The sequence below is a fragment of the Miniopterus schreibersii genome, assembly GCF_964146895.1.
Source record: "Miniopterus schreibersii genome assembly, chromosome: 10".
Classification (NCBI taxonomy): domain Eukaryota; kingdom Metazoa; phylum Chordata; class Mammalia; order Chiroptera; family Miniopteridae; genus Miniopterus; species Miniopterus schreibersii.
In genome coordinates this window covers 17331160-17349069 of record NC_138110.1, presented here as the reverse complement: position 1 = coordinate 17349069, position 17910 = coordinate 17331160, and the positions used below count along the sequence as shown (strand labels likewise).

The 17910-nt window shown below is 40.9% G+C and overlaps 1 protein-coding gene across 1 annotated transcript; it reads left to right on the top strand.

Moving 5' to 3' along the window:
• Window positions 1–7567: 7567 nt before the first annotated feature.
• LOC308562842 (dynactin-associated protein-like) lies at window positions 7568–17389 on the top strand (the record flags this gene model as incomplete). Its single annotated transcript, XM_081149269.1, has 3 exons — window positions 7568–7624; window positions 11865–12029; window positions 16955–17389. The coding sequence occupies 3 exons, from the start codon at window positions 7568–7570 to the stop codon at window positions 17387–17389; spliced, it is 657 nt and encodes a 218-aa protein (XP_081005395.1).
• Between the last annotated feature and the right edge of the window lie 521 nt (window positions 17390–17910).

Here is a 17910-nt window from a genome sequence, read left to right as displayed (position 1 = left end):
TGATTCTTCCTGATTCAGTTTTACATAATCTCACTCATATGTGGAATCTAATAAACAAAATAGACTGAGGAACAAGATAGATACAGAGACACAGAAGCATGGAACAGACTGATGCATCTCAGTGGGAAGGTGGGGGTGGGGAGTGGGTGGGGAGAGATTAATCAAAGAACTTATATGCATATATGCATAACCCATGGTCATAGACAATAGTGTGGTGAAGACTTGGGGGGGGGGGATGTGGGGGAAGGGGATCAATGGGGAAAAGAAAGGGAGATATCTGTAATACTTTCAGCAATAAAGATAAATTAAAAAAAAAAAGGCATATGCTTTGACCAAAATGGCATGAAACTAGAAATCAACTACAGGAAGAAAACTGGGAAAAATACAAATATGCAGAGATTAAAAAGCGTACTTCTAGACAACCAATGGATCAAAGAGGATATCAAACAAGAAATCAAAAAGTACCTTGAGAGAAATGAAAATAAATTTTACAAAATTTATGGAATGCAGCAAAAGCAGTTATAAGAGGAAAGTTCATAGCTATACAGTACTACCTCAAGAAGCAGGAAAAATTCCAGATAATCTAAATTTACACCTAAAGGAACTAGAAAAAGAACAACCCGAAGTAAGTAAAAGGAAGGAAATAACAGAGTAGAAGTAAGCAAAATAGAGAATAGAAAAAAATTGGAAATAAGAGCTGGTTCTTTGAAAGGATAAATAAAATTGACAAGCCTAAAGTAAGACTCATCAAGAAATGATAGCACTTATATTTGGAATCTAATGAACAAAATAAAATAGAAACAGACCCATAGATACAGAGAACAGACTGACAGCTGTCAGAGGGGAGGGAATTTGGGGGGGTGGTGGTTACCAGAGGAAAAGGGGTGGGGTGGGGAGCAGGAAGAAGAAGGTAAAGGGAGGAGATAAATGGTGATGGAAGGAGATTAGACTTTGGGTGGTGAACACACAATACAATATACAGATGATGCATTATAGAATTGTACACTTGAAACATATCTTATTAACCAATATAACCCTCATAAATTTATCTAAAAAAGTAATAAAACACAAAATCAGAAGTGAAAATGAGAGATTACAGCTGACACCACAGAAATACAAAGAATCATTAAAGAAAACTATGAACATTTGTATGCCAACACATTGGACAACCTAGAAGAAATGAATAAATTTCAAAAACATACAGTTCTCCAAGACTAAATCAGGAAGAAAGAATCTGAACAGACTGATTACTAACAATAAAATTGAAGCAGTAATGATTTAATCTTTAAATACTGCAGTATGCATCTCAAAATTTAAAAAGGATATTTTTCTTTTTGTATTTTTTTAAAGAAAGCTTTTATCCTATATTATTTCTGCAGATCCCATGCACTTTTGTATAGAGACAGGCTGGACAAAGGTGAATTCTGCTTTGTACACTTACCAAATCTAGAAATGAAGATAAAATGCTATCCAATTTTTCTTACATAACCAGAATGCTGTGATACACCTGACAAAATTAACAGTAATTTTTTCCTTAGTTTTTAAATTGAAGTATAACTTATATCCAATGAAATATACAAATCTTTTTTTTTAATATACAAATCTTAAATGTGGGCTCAATGAATTGTTTTTCCTGTTTATATATCCACATAAACATTAACCAGATCACAATATAGAACATCAAACCATGAGACCATAGAGTTTCCCTTGAACCTTCCCTAAGTCTGTATTCCACTAATGGTCACCACTATCTTACTTCTATCATCATAGATTCAATTTTCTTATTTTTAAACTTTATGTAAATGGAACCATACAGTATGTATTACTTTGTTACTGACTTCTTTAAATCAGCATTATGTCTGTGAGTTGTATAGTGTCCCACAATTGTTCCTAAGCCCTTACAGACTAAATGTCTGACCATGGAACGCCAGGTAAACTGTATGACCTTAGCTGTCTGTCATGAACTGATCCACAAAGTCATGACGTTAGGCATGGGCACTTCAAGAGGAGGCACTGCAGCTGTCCCAGGATTCAGTGAAAGTAGGCATGCCATTTGGGCGTTAAGACCCAGCAGGTCCAGTAAAGGTCCAGGAGACTACGGAAAACTGAGATGTGGAAGCTAACTTCTGGTAAGCCCCAGAAAACCCAGGGTTTTCTACAGTAGCATGTCCTGTTCTGCAAATGACTGTTCGCAGTTTGGGACAGCTGCAGTGTCTTCTCTTGAAAGTGTGCACTGATCTCGGTGCCATTCCTTAATTTTGTGCTGCCTGCAGACACAACATAATATTGAAAACAGCAACGATGTCACTGGAAGGGCTTTGTGACCGACAAAGAAGAACAGTAATAATAGTCAGAGGTAGCTCCTCAGAGAATTGAGAACTCACTGGAAGTCCTCCAGGGGCTTATCCCTTGATTTGAAGGAGGGATGCAGTGTTCCCTGCATGAGAAAGCAGAGATGAGAAGTGATGTAGGTACACAAGGATGGTCAGTTACTCCAGAGGTACATAGAAGCAGAACAGGCTGAACACTTGGTCTTGGTGAGGTTCTCTGCCACCAGCACGGGGGGGGGGGGGGGGGGGGGGCAGAAACATTATGAGTGAATCACATTCCTTAATTCTGACACTTGTTGAAATGAGTAGAAGGTGGGATTTGTTTGGAAATCGCTCCCCAGTCTTTGTTCCCAGGACCCAGTATTCATTTTCCCGAGCCTACATGCGTAGCTCCCTAGATAAACGCTGCTACTGCAACAAATCGTAGCGTGCCAGGCCATACCAGATGGTTACACTGAATTTAAAAAAAAAAAGTGTGCACTGGTTCACTTGCCCAACATCAGTGACTTGGTGGATCAGATAACACACATTCAATCTGACAGTCTAATGGTTACTAATTGGCAAATAAAGGAGTCAGGGAAACATTGAAAAATAGTATATGTTGCCTCCAAAATTTAAGTCTCACCAACCACTATGCCGCTGACGTAGTGGACATAAAAGGTAAAGCAGCTTGCCTTTCACTTTAGAATGCCATCTTCTGTGCCTTCCCCAGCCTGCAGAGGACGGTGTCCGCGGAGCCTTCCGGGATCATGCCCCTGCCCTTGCTGATTCTGTTTTTCAGTGTGATGAAGGGCTTGTCCTCTGGATCCTATCATGGGATGGGTAAGAAACACGAGACAAAGTCAGTGCTACATATCCATTCCTAAGCCTTTGGATTTTTAATTTATTCTTTAAGTTATATCAAAGAAGTTGTGCCATTTCAGCTCCATTAAACATAATTCACCACTGTCCTGGTTTTATGCAACCAAATGAGCAAACTATTAGTACTACTCCAAGGCTCAAGCAAGCGTGTTGAATCCAGAACCTTGAGTGGGTGTGCCTGTATCATTACATTTGCCCAATGTTGTGGCCCTCTCTCTCTAAACCATCACTCTCAGAATATATTCACACATGTATTTCCTGTTCTTCTTCAATATTGTTTAGCTGTGTAATCCCACTTTCTGGGCATTGGTCACTGGAAAATAGCTTGAGATATAGATAATAACACCTTCCAGTATTACTCATAATTGAAGACATACAACAACCTAACAGGTTAGCTCAACTAATTCACACCTGGCCTAATTTCACACCTGACGTTAACATTACATATGTTGTTTTTCAAAAGATTTTAAATTACTGGGGCAAATGCATATGCTAAAATGTTCAATGAGAAACAGGATAGGATATATGTGTATATGCTTAATGTGATCACAATTCAAAAAATGTATCATAAAAGACAGAAGCTAATTCCTGTAGCATGAAAATAGCCCATTAGTTCTGAATCTCTCCACCTTTATTTCTAGAGTGAACAAAACAAAAATTCCCACAAGAAACATCTGTGTAACACAGGAAACAAAGAAGCCTATAAATTCCAACTTACATGTAAGCAGGGTGAGAAAAAAAAGGTGAAACATGCAGAATATTTTTCTACCATACATGCTGGAGAAATAAAAAAATCTAACAATGCCAAGTGTTGGTACTTATGAAAAGTGGCAATACTGTGACAAGAGTGACTGCTCATACCACCTTGGAAATAATTTTGGGAACACATGGTAAAGTTGAAAACACACACACGTGATGATCCAGGAATTGCACTCTTAAGTATACATCTAGAAACATTTTAGTAAGTGTTCCCAAGAAGGCATACACTAGGCCATTTATAACATCATTGTTTATAATAGTAATAAATGGTATGAAACTCAACTTCTATTGACAAAATACATTAATAATTGCGATGGATTCAATCAATGAAACACTATAAAACAGTGAAAATGAATAAAACATGGTTACAGCTGTCGGTGTAGATGAATTTTATAAATATGTGTCCCCCCAAACTTATATTATGGAAAAATACTGTATAATAGTTTTTATATACATTTTAAAACATGCAAACAATATTGTATATTTTTGGAATGTATTAAAAGAAACATGGGAAATGTAATCAAATTAAGGATTGTAGAAGGGAGGGAGGAGAACAGGATTAGGAATAAAGACAGAGGCAGCTCTCTTGCATGTAAAAAAACTTTCTCTTTGTGATATCATAGATATTCGGTCTTTGTTCTAGTTCCTGCCATGGTGCTCCTAAATCCCTGGTAGTTTCCTGAGTGACAGCCATGACAGGAGTGTCTTCTGCTTTAACGAGGAGACTCTTGGCAGTTTCCTACATAACTTCAGGATGGGGGCTGGTCATCAGAAAGACAGAAACCTTGATCAAAAGCCTGGAGCAATCAGCCCCACGCCCCAAACTCTGGGGAGGTTGAGTTAATAACCAATCACGCCTTTGTGATGAAACCTCCATAACCCGCAAAGCAATGGGGTTTATTATTTTTATTTTTTATTTTTATTTTTTTAAATATATCTTTATTGATTTCAGAGAGAGGGAGGGAGAGGGACAGAGAGACAGAAACACCAATGATGAGAGAGTCATTGATTGGCTGCAGCCCGCAACCCGGGCATGTGCCCTGACTGGGAATCGAACCCCGATTGCCTGGATTCTAGGTTGACACTCAACCACTGAGCCACGCCCGGCCGGGCGCAGTGGGGTTTAGATAGCTTCAGAGTATCCCATGCGGTGGGAGGGTGGCACACCCTGCTCCATGGGGACAAACCTCCTGTATACTCTTGACACTCTGACCTCACCCTGTGTCCCTCTTCATGTGGCCATTCACCTGTATCTGTCACATATCCTTTAGCACAAACTGGTAAGTGGTAAGTGTACTTCCTGGGTTGTGTGGGCCATTCTGGCAAATTATCAACCCGGAGGAGAGGAACGTCCGATTTACAGCCAGTTATTTGGTCAGAAGTACAGGCGGTTTGGGACTTGAGATTGGCGCCTGAAGCCGGGACAGCTCTGTGGGGCAGACCTTTCGCCTGTGGGATCCGATGCTAACTCCTGGTAGGCAGTGTCGGAATTGAATGGTAGGACCCCAGCGGGTATCCGAAAAAGCTGGAGAACTGGTTGGTATGGAAAAAACCCACATATTTGACTTCAGAAGTGTTATGAGTAAAAGCAGCTCTGAATCTCTTAAGCTGGCTAGGAGTGGGAATTTGGCTATTTACGGGATTATTCTTTATACCTTTTGTAGATGTGAAATATTTCTTCGAATGCTCTTTAAACAGCGTGGCTGGGGCACGGCCTCTGATGTATGAAGTAGTGCAGAGTGTGATTCAGAGGGGAGCAGAGGCCAGCAAGTTCAGAGGCTTGCCGGCCATGGAAAAGATCTGGGGTTTTACCCCAAGGGTAATGGGAGCAGGGTGGTGACATGAGGAGTCTGACATTTTGCAAGGAGCGTTCTAGCGACCTAGTGAAGAACGAATTGGAGACCTGGGAGACCACTTACGCATGGTCTTCCTCGGGGGAGATAATGGGACCCTCATTCATATCTGAGCATCCAGTGCCAGGTGGGGGACATGAAGGACCACCAACAACATGAATTACGGTATTATAGCTGGAATTAATTCAGAGACTGTCATAATATCTCCACTTTTACTGACACTAGTAGCTACAAAATTAATTATTCCAAATATAATTTTCATTTATTTCCTCATGCAGAATCCGACTGTTTTGTTAAGTCTCGATTCACATTTTGAAGCTCACAGCCTGCCATCTACCTCTCCCCTTTGTCTATTTGAGCCGACACCTCTCTATTTCCATTACGGCCCCCGCGGCCCCGGGTCGCTCCCCGTAACGCCCCCACGCCTTGCCTTTCTGTTTCTCCATGTGGTTCAGCTGCCGCCTTCTACGGCCTCTCCTTCCTTCTCCCTGTGCGTCCGGGTGCATGAGGCTCTTTAAGATCTGGATCAGAACTTGCCTCAGTTTCATCCCTCAAAGGCGCCCACCTTGGTTTTCCTGAGATTTCAGCCATTACCCCCGGTGGGTTAATTCTCAGCTTCACCTCACTGCCCTGCCTGGCTGCGCTCTCTCCACCTGCTCCTCAGGCTGAATCCACCGCAGCCCCCTTCAGTCCTGCCTCCGTCACCTCCACTGTCCCAGATCCAAACCTCACTCAGAGAGAAGTTCCCTGAGCTGCTTCAGACCCAGTAACTCTCGTCTTCCCCCCTCACCCTCCACACAAAATGAAGTTGATGAAATAAGCAAAACTCCACCTTTGGACTCTGGGACTGCTGGGTCCTTCGCTGCCCCTGTACCCCGAGTAGGGCTACGATGTCCCGCTGCTGAGCACTTAGGTCTGATTCTGACCCCAGGTTTGGGGTTGACCCCAATTCCCCATAGGTTCCTATTTCTGATAAACTAGTTCTGGACCGTACAAGCCTCAATTTCTTTCTTTGCCCTACATTATAGACCTGAGGTTTTCTTAAATTTCCATTCTGAGTTCCCATTCTAGTAGCCAGTCTATTTGCAGCAATTGCTCAATGAGGCCTGGAGCCCTTACCCTATTTGTGCCTACCCCTGTGGACTGTGGTCCCTTCAGTGAACCTGAGCTCCCAGATCCAGGGCCATGCTGTTCTCAGAGGAGGGGGGGTCCGGGGGGGGGGCACTGCATGGCTGACTGCTGACCCCAAGCTCTGTGACCCTCTCAGATGCTCTGGTCAACCATTTGTCTGATGCCTGGACAGAAGGTGCAGGGTCAGCATGGCTAGTGAGCCTGTCTCCACCTGGGAGCTGCCAGGTCCTTGCTCTTACTTGGAGCTTGACTTCCAGCAGTCTCTGTCCTTTTGGGCAAGTCTAATTCTAGGTGGTAGCCCCACCCAGCCTTGAGGAAGGATTGAAAATGAAAAATTATGTGAGATTTTCAGAGTTCCTCTCTGTCAGGAGGGTTGTTGAGGGCGGTAGTCACAGGACCGCTCAGAGGCAGTATGGTTTTTTTGTGTCTTTTTGTAATTAATCCATTTCCTTCTCTAAGGTGGATCCCATTTTAGTGAGTAATTATTTATTATTTTGTTTAATCCGCACCTGTACTGATGCATCTGGGTTGATTTTACGCCAATCATTTTAATGATTTCTCAGGGTTATAAAGGGCAATGCATGTGTTAAAAACTATTGGTGGAGTTAAGCTTGTAGTATTGCAAACTCAAGAATGGACAGGAAGCATGGAAAATACGTGGTGAATACTGAGCAGTTTGAAAACCAGCCGGTGAGTATTGTTGCTCTATTTTAATATTTTACTTATGCGACAGTCTTATTTTCAGCCCTTAAAAGCAATCTAACCTATTTACTTCTATGTAGTCAGGGTCATAATGTTGCATTCTTCTCTAAAAGGAAGAGAGGCCCTGTATTACTTTTTGCTTAGATTTTTTCATGCTATTTTCTGCTATATCATACTTTAGAAACTATTTTATATACTTACTGATATAAAGCATTAGAAATATTTCTCTGACCATATGATACATAAACAAATCCATTTAACTTTCTATATTTATCATTTTCATTCACCAACTTTGGTTTAGTTTTGACGTTATATTTTTAAAATTTGATTCGTTGAATTGATGTATAATTTCTAAACCTGTCAGAACTCAGGTTTGTAAATGTGCTGGAAATCCTGATATTAATCCTGGAGCTTGGCTTTAGGCCTAAGATAGAAATTATCTAAATACTTCTACCTTGTATAAAAATGTCATCTTTTGCCCATTTTAAAATGTTTTCCACCAGGAATCAAGCCTTCACTATGTAGTTCTTAAGTGCTTTCTATGTATCTGGTATGTCTGAACCAATAATCTTTGATGTAAATGTGCTAAAAATTAAAATGGTAAGTTAAAATTCACTGCCTGCAGAATAAGTGAAATATTTTGCCTTTGGAATTTGGAACTGTATCTATCAGCCTGTGTTAATGGCCAGCAATATAAGCCAAAGAACAAAGTCCTGCGGCTCAGTGTTAGTTGAATAAAAGGATCCAACAGACCCCAGTTCACCAAAAGAGAAGGAAGGGGTTTGTCTTGAGGCATTCAACAAAGGACCGCCCTAGCCAGCTCTGCTCAGTGGTTAGAGCGATGGTCCGAGGACTGAAGGGTCTTGGGTTCGATTTTGGCCAAGGGCACGTACCTCGGTTGCAGGCTCGATTCCAGGCCCTGGTTGGGGCTCCTGTGGGAGGCGACCAATTGATGTGTCTCTCTCTTTCTCCCCCTTCCACTCTCTCTGAAAAGCAATGGAAAAAATATCCTCGGGTGAGCATAAAAAACAAACAAACAAAAAACAACAAAAGACCTGCCTCAAGATGTTCCCTTTGTCACTTCTGAGTTTGAGCCACTACAATTTGGTCGTCAGGATGCCGGAACTTGCAAATGGAAAAAAAAAATCCCTTTAGCCAAATATTCATCATCTTTACAGTTTCTCTAGACAGCAACAAATTTGAAGATGTTACAGATATTATCTTAAGTTGTTTTTACAGCATGTATCTGAGTAGCTGACTGAATGTTTCAGTTTATTTTGGACATTTAGGTCATAGTTATGAATATATTTTTCTCTGAAGACCAAATTCAATAATGAACTAAAAGAATTATTTGAAGATTATAAACCAAAAGAAACTAAATCTTGGTATTTTGTTTTTCTGTTGGGATATAAGAGATCTTAAGTTAATCTTTATAAAGTTACAGGAAAAACCTATAGAACTTTCTTTGGTAACTACAGCTAATGCACTTCAGTTGCCTATGGCCATTATTAGCTAAGTCTGAATATTGGATTAAACATTACTCACAGTTCTCCAACTATCTCAATTTTGTATAGAGACTCTACTTGTACTAAGAGTCAGAGCAACCTAACACAAAGTTATTACTTGGGTTGCAATATTACTCAGAAGCTGAGCCTAACTCATAGGTTCTGCACCCTTAGTGTAGACACCACCTATCATCTTCGTTCTTTGAAAGAACTGGGATTCCAACAGGGCCAGAAAATTCTGGAAAATGGGCCCGGTCAGTGAGTTTTACTTTGTTTATAAAGTACGTTAAAATATCATCAGCCTCAGGCACACTGAGTAATAACTAAAGCAAGAGAATCAGCACTTAGGAAAATAGGCAAGGTTGTTACTAAGGTAAGTCCAACTTTGCTGAAATTTCCATAGTAAATAGCATGGACTTGGTTAAATCTTACTCAATAAAACATAACTGTTTTATTTCTTTGACACAGCATTTAGAAAAATCTAACTTAACCAACACTTTACTGCCGCAAGTATTCCATTTTACCTATAGTTAATAACAATAATTTATTTTTTATATTGTTAATGATAGTTCCTAATAATGACCATATACAATTCCAGTTTGACAATTTTATGTCACTTACTGGTTGATGGGCCAACATTTTTATAGCTATCTAGTAATGGGTTATTAAGTCAACATAATCAAAGACAACGAGTGGTCTTAACAGTAGGAATAAAAACATGAATGTTAGTACTAGCAACAGCGATAGCTAACACTTATTGAGTGCACACTCTGTGCCAGACTCTGCTCTAATCCTTTGGCAGTTATGTTATTTTATTCTTTTTTAAAATATGTTTTGCCCTGCCCTGCTGGGCGTGGCTCAGCGGTTGAGCGTCGACCTGGGATCCAGGTGATCGGGGTTCGATTGCCGGTCAGGGCACATGCCCGGTTGCGGGCTTGATCAATGACTCTCTCATCATTGATGTTTCTGTCTCTCTCTCTCCCTCTTCTTTCCTCTCTCTGAAATCAATAAAGATATTAAAAAAAAAAAAAGAATTTAAAATATGTTTTGCCCTGGCTGGTGTAGCTCAGCGGTTAGTGTCAGCCCACGCACCGCAGGGTCGCCAGTTCAATTCCAGGTGAGCACACAGACCCAGGTTTCGGGTTTGATGCCCGGCTGGGTGGGTGTGGGAGGCAACCAATCCATGTGTCTCTCTCACATCAATGTTTCTCCCTCTCTCCTTTGTCTCTCTCCCCCTTCCTCTCTTCTTTCTGCTCTCTCTGAAAAGCAATGGAAAAGATATCCATTAACATTAAGAAAAATAAAATAAAATAAAATATGTTTTCATTGATTTTTAGAGAGAGAGGAAGGGAGAGGGAAGAGAGAGGGAAACATCGATGTGAGAGAGAAACATAGATAGGTTGTCGCCGTCACCCACCCTGATCGGGTATCAAATCTGCAACCTGGGTATGTGCCCTGACCCTGAATCGAACTGGTGACCTTTGGGTGCACAGGAGGATGCTCAACCAACTGAGCCACACTGGCCAGGGCCTTTGGCAGTTATTTATTCATAAATCCTCACGGCAAATCTATGAGTGGGTAGTTTCCGTGTCCTTTTGAAGTTGAGCAAGGAGAAGCAAAGATGCCTTTTAACTCACAGCTAGAAAGTAAGCATTATCCCACGAGCCGAAGAGCCCCCGACCATTCTACATTACTTTTGAGATGTAACAAAACTTTTGACCAAGATCCATAAATTCCTGAACCTATTCCTCTCTTATTTTCACTTTATCTTGTGCTTCTGCCTCTTTCAACACACCTCTTCCTCCAAGACTTTCCCACTGAACTCTCACGCATGCTCAACCTGTATCTCTCATCTTTCTCCACAACATTTTGCAATTATTGTATTCTTTGTTAATTATGCGCAAAACTGTTTTGCCTCCCTGTTATATTAGCGTATGAATTCTCAGAGTAGAAACCCTTGCTGCTGCTGTTGAGAATGTTTTCACCCTGCTGTATGCCCAAGAGGAACCCAGCAAACACGTATCACAAAATGGACAAATGGTTTGTCTTGTGTGTCCTTGTCATGGTCTTGCGAGTTCCATTGCATAGAGCATGGTATGGATTATGCAGAGTCTCTTCGTATGAGAATTTTGATTAGAATAACGTAGTATAGTATACAGTCTATTAATATATTACTACAGTTTAGTGTAACAATATACTCTATATAGTATAGTGGATTGAAAATACTGTTAACACTGGAAGGTCTGGGTTCTAGTGCTTGCTATTGTATCATTATGGGATAATAGTAATAACAATAAATTCAACTCTTTTTGCTTTAAAATCTCATTTCCAAAATGACCTGAACAGGTTTCACCTGATAAGCTTCGAGCGCTATTTCTTTGGCGCTGACATCCTCTGCCTTGTATGAATGGCTGCACCCGCAGCGGCCTGCAGCGTGAGGGTGCTCAACACAGGCTTGTAATTCGAAGGAGAAGATAAGATGATACACATTCCCCACCTGGAACATCAGTCACAAAAATTAGTTAAAATGTGATGTATAATAATCTGTCTAGATTTTTTTTGTTGTTGTTCTCAGAGGATAATAGGAGAACATTTATTCCTTTTAGAAGTCTTATCTTTCTTCAGTCCTCTGAAAAGTCGCCCTCTTCTTTGTTTTCGGCAGAGAGTTTAATCTGATGATGTGTCACCATGGCCTCCTACTCACTTATGCTTTGTCTCTATAGCCAGCCTCGTGTTTGAACGACCACGAGGCTCATAGCTCCGCATGCTGGCGCCCACCTTCAAGTGGCCTAACTGGTGATCTCTCTTCCAACTTAACTGGGGTCTGCGTGAGCCAGGGAGTCCTTGAACATTCGGGATACCCACACACAGGATCGTCCCATACACGGGTAATGTTGGTATAACAGCTTTTACCCAGCTTGGGATGCGTTCTGTATGGGGATATATTTGTTCCGTTCTTTTCCAGGAAATGTATTCAATCATTTAATTCACCCACATTCATGGTAAGCCTTTGCTATATTATCTGTTACAATTATATCACTGTGAGGCAAGTCATAAGAAGGAGAATATTTTAAATATTTTTAATATGTTTTTGTTGATTTCAGAGAGTTCAGGAAGGGAGAGAGAGAGATGGAACATCAATGACGAGAGAGAGTCATTGATGGGCTGCCTCCTGCACTCCCCCGACTGGGGATTGAGCCGAAACCCAGGCATGTGGCCTGACCGGGAATCGAACCCTGACCGCCTGGTTCATAGGTCGATGCTCAACCACTGAGCCATGCCAGCTGGGCAGAAGGAGAATATTTTATAGTCTCTGTGTTCAAAGAGCTAATATTCTAGTTGGGGACTAAAATAATCACATAGATAAAAAACATGTGAAATTAAAATAAATAAATGTAAAGTACAAACCCAAGGTTAGAGAGGGGCAGGGGAGCACATATGTTGGCAATGTGAGGTTTAATTCACTAATTAGACTCCGATGGGAGACTGGGTCACAGTTAAAGCTTCAAGGGTCCTACTCTATTGATGATCACTTACTTTTCTTACATTGTTTCAGCTTCTGAACAATGTTTGTGGCACTTACTGTCTGTCTCTTGGTTCTGACCTCTGGTATGTATGACCATGATATAGAAACCTGGTTCTGTTCTCCAGATTTTCTCCACTAGCTTTGGAGACTAGACTCAGCTCTCCTTGGTTCCTGACCTTATTTCTTAGCTGAATTAGCTTTACCTCCAGACTGTATCTCTACATCTCCTGCCATAGCTGAGAAACTTGGCCTTGACTATAAATTGCTTATCTGCTTGGACGTTTGGCTGGGTTCCCCTGACTCTGGAATTCCTACCCTCTGTTGCTTAATCTTGCTGTCGATGTTCAGTTAGAAAGAGCCTGAATCTTGTTTTTTGATTCTAGATAAAAAATACAAACTTCTTATACTGTTGCTGGGACAATGTGAAAGAATGAATAGCTCCACAGGGGGGAGTTAGAAAGTCTTTCTTCTTGTTTGCAGAGATAACGTGATTCATAGCAATCGTAGAATTGAAAGACAATTTAGATAACATCTAATCTGGTAGTTCTTAACCCTTGTTGCATATTAGAATCACCTAGGAATTGTTTACAAAGTACCAATGGCTGAGCCCCACCCCAGACCCATTAAATCAGAAACTCTGGGAGTGGGGTCTATGCATCAATATTTTTTAACTGCAACCAGTGATGAGAATAACATGTCTAGTCTCATTCTGTCATTTAAAAATCAGAGAATATGTGGTCTATAAAATCTAAGGGATTTGCCAGAATTCACATAACTTGTGCCAGAAGTCACCAGAACAGGAGAACTTAGGTGTCCTGTTCTCGGGTTATGTGGACCTTATTTTATGAAGCTGCTCTTTTTCCATTTCCTTTAAGGGAAAGATTATAGACTCCATTAAAGTGCCTGCAGTCAAGGTAAAGAGGTACTTTATCTAGGGCTAACTTGAACTTAGTGGTCCTCATTGCCTTGGCCTTGGTGACCCATGCCTTCATTCTGCTGCTGCCTTGGGGCTGCCACCCTTTGCACGAAACCCAAGAAATACTGTGGCCCATATTTTGCAATATTTAAGATCTACCCCAGTCTGTCTATAAGGCATGAGAGTTGTATCCCATTTCTTGAGGGTTTTGCTAGGTAACAATGAAATAATCAATCATGTTAGATAATTGAAAATTCACATACCTGACACTATGCCAGGCACTTTACAAACACTGTCTTTTTTTATCTTGTGTTTCTTGCTGGGTAGGTAACATTATGAGGAAACAGGCTTAGAAAGATAAAGTTGCCGAATGCTACACAGTTAATAAGTGGCAGAGCTAAAATTCAATCCCCAAATCTTCTGGACTCCAGGGCTCTTGATCTTAATTCCTATGCTACCCTGCATCCAAAGTTAAAGTATTTTTTAGAAATAAATAGTGAGTCAGATATTTTTAACCTTGTATTTCAAGAAAAGGAGATTCGAGGCTCAGAGAAGGTAAGAAATTGTTTAAGACTTCATAGCTTTGAAATTTTAACACCTTTCCAATTCAAAAGATTGTACTCTTCCACTTTGTTGACTAAGAATATTAATAATAAATATTTGCAAAAACATTGTAGAATTAACAAAAAAATCAGTTTTGTTAATTCTTAAGGTAATCCTGTAAGTCACAAGCCATTTTATCACCAATTTGTAAATGAAAAAGTAGGGACTCAGAAAAGTTAAACATTTTGCCTAGGCAGAATGTAGATTCCAATACAGTGTTTCTAATCTCAAATTTCATGTTTGTGTTTTTTTTCCTTTTAAGCCATACTAGTAAATAACTTAATCTATGATCAGGATTAGTGAGAACTTAAGCAGAATTGAAATGCACGTCACTGGAATGCTTCTAGGATGCTCTTTTCTTTGTGCACTTACAGGTAATAAGCCTTTGAAGGAGCCAGTGCACTCAGGTGGATTATCTGGGTCCCATTAGTCATACTAGGTCCTGGGCAGCTACCTATATACTGGACGATGGAAAGTTATAAAGGGCTATTATCAGGATTTGATTTATCACTAGGCTACCAATATTACTTTAAAAATTGGGAATACTCTAAGAACAATTATAAAAAACCACTCATAGTGTACCATTCCTCTCCTTATAACACAATCACTGACCAATACTTAGGTATTGGTGCAAAAATAGGTGTCTGAGGAGACCATGCTGCCTTCTGCGTGGTGAAGTCAACAATAGGAGATATCTAGTTAACAGGGCTTGGTAAAGTTAACAGGGCTTGGTAATGGATTTGGATATTTCAAGGATAATCTCTTTGTTCCAGCTTTTGGAGCTGAATGGAATAGATGGTGATGCCATTTAATAAAATGTGAGAGCTGGATAGGGTTCACTGGGAAGATCATGGCTTTGGGTTTGGATACAGTGAGTCTGAGGTGCCTGTCTGTGGCTGGTTTTACATGGTACTGGCAGACTGGAGTAGTTGTGGCAGAAACTGTATGGCTCACAAAACTGAAAATATTTGCTATTTGGCCCTTTACAGAAAAAGTTGGTTCATTCTAGATTTAGAGTAAAAAGAGACAATGGCCTGAGATGTCAACAGTAAAGCCCCAAAGTGGATCGTGAGCCTTCAAAAGAAACCAAGAAGATTCTGGGGGTTTAGGAGGAAATCAGTAAGAATGGACTATCACAGAAGCAAAGGGAAGAAATTGTTCAAGAGAGGAGGAATGGTCTCCAGTGGCAAATGCTACTGAGGGCTTAAATAAGACAAGGGCTAAAATATGTGACTTCTATTTTTATGAACAGAGGTCCTTGATGACTTTATTAAGAGGTATTTCATGGCATGACAGAAGCAAAGCCAGACGGGTGGATTGAAGTGTGCAAACGGAGACATTGCATTTAGATAACTCAGGAAATTTCCTTTTCCAGAGAATAAGTAGCTAGAGGGGTATTTGGAATCAAAGGATACGCTTTTGTTTGTTTGTTTAAGATTGGGAGGGAGATTTGGGTGTGTTTAAATGTTAAAAAGAAGCCTTTGAAGAGGAAAGTGGTGAAGTGTTCAGTTCAAGAGAACGGGGTAATCAAAAGAAAAGCAAAGGTAGAGGGGATGGGACCAATGGACAGATTGGCAGATCAACCTCAGGCAGAAGGGCTCACTCCTCTTGTGTCAGTCAGGGAAAGAAGAGCGGTGGAGTCTAGGCATGTTTGGGTTTGCAGGGTTGGGACCTAGTGGGGGTTTGAAAGAGTTTCCATTCGAGGCCCTGGCTGGGTAGCTCAGTTGGTTAGAGTATCGTCCCCATACGCCAAGGTTGTAGGCACATACAAGGAGCAACCAATGAATGCATAAATAAGTGTAACCACACATTGATGTTTCTCTCTCCCTCCCTCCCCCCTCCCCCCTTCGTCTCTCTAAAATCAATCAATTAAAAAAAAGAGTTTCCATTTGGTAGTTTCAAGTTTCCTAATGACGGGGGAAGGAGGCGAAGTCATCTGATGGGAATGAGGAGGGGCAATTATGTGTGTGAGGGCTGGTGGGCGGAGGTTACAAGTTTGAGGAGAAAGAAGATGACTGAGGAATGTAATCAGAGAACTCTAATAGGAGGGCAGAGCCATACAGAAAATCCATTCAGGAATGGTGATCACACACTTATACTGACTCTGCTCAGCCCAGGCGCTTGACTTGCCCCAACAGTGCGGCTGCTCAAGGGCAGGCCCAGGGGAGGCAGAATGCTGTTTGTTTGCCAGCAGGAGGAAATGAGAAGAGGGAACCGTGAAAGGTTTGGGGGAATTAGTAAGTGTTGTTGAAATGAAGGGCCATAGAACAAAAGGTGGATAAAGAGGGATATGAGCGAAGCAAGGGCTGCTGAGCTGAAGATTTTAATAAAGTTTAAAAAAGGTTGTTATATGAATTACTGAACAAACAAGATGGAAGGAGAGGAGATGGTGGTTAGAGCCCTGGATTCTTGAGGAAGTGATTTTGGAAGTGGCGCAGTCGGGGTAATGACCCTGTCCAGTGGAGGATCAGGTGTATGCCAGAAAATTTACCATTGAAATTTTGTACTGCTTACATGAAAAGATGAAGGGACTCCTGCCCATCATTGGAAAATATAATAAGATTTGCAGATTTTTATTTCTTCTGAAGTTAGAGAAAGCATGCAATTACTTCCACCTGGATAAAAACTTGGACTTTAAGCCTAAATATCTTCAGAGACTGTAGGGATTCAAATGATGTTAATGCACTAAGTTGTCAATAACACAAAAGAGATGATAAATCAGGAGCCTTTTTGTGTTTCATTACTAATATTTTCATTGCCACTCTTAGGTGAAAGGAAGTTGCTGCAGTAATTGGTCTCTGTGGAGTGTCTTTTTGGCTTGTTTCTTAGCCTGTTTGATAACAACGGCAATTGGAGTACTCATACTATGCCTGGTGCCTAACAGAGGAAATGACAACTCTTCCATTGTTATCAAGCTGTCCCCAAACAATGGGGAGCCTGTGATTACTATTCATGAAAAAACCTCTGCTGCTCCTCAATCCACAAAGACCACTATGTCAACTGAACCTACAACAACAGCCACTTCAACAGACTCTACAACCATGTCAACATCCCCTGAACCTACAGCCACAATAGCCACAACTTCATCAGCACCTACAACCTCCACACGTTCAACTGAACTTCCTACTACAACAACCATCACCCCTACTTCAACTCAAACCACAGATGCCTCCACTTCAGTGGACTCTACAGTGTCAAATTAATAAAACTTGATCTTAGCTGACAACCAAAACAACCACCAATCCCACCATCTCTTTTAATGTACATTCACTTCACTGGAATCTACAACCACTACTGTGCCCATTCAACCTACAACTCCTGTAACTTCCACTTAGCCTGCAATAACAGTGGTCACTAGTCTCCTTCAGCAGTCTATAACCCATGTCTGTTTGTCTGAACCTGCAACTACAGGTGCCTCATCATCACTTTACCTAATAGAACTACCATCAGTCATCAAAATGTTCTCTTCTGTGGCAAGTTAGTCTTTAGTTATCACTGTATATTAACCTACAACTATCCTCCCCGACTAGCTCTTCCCCTAAACTGTCCCTACCTCTTGTACAATAGCTGAGCCAGTGTCTACTGCTATTCCTATGTTATACCTCAGTAGCTACCACAATGCTACTTGGAGAACGGTCTAGACAGTGAATAGTGGAATAGTTACTTCAGTGTTCACTAAATCAACACTGAGGACTTCTAAATGTATTCAACTGTTTCTAAAGAA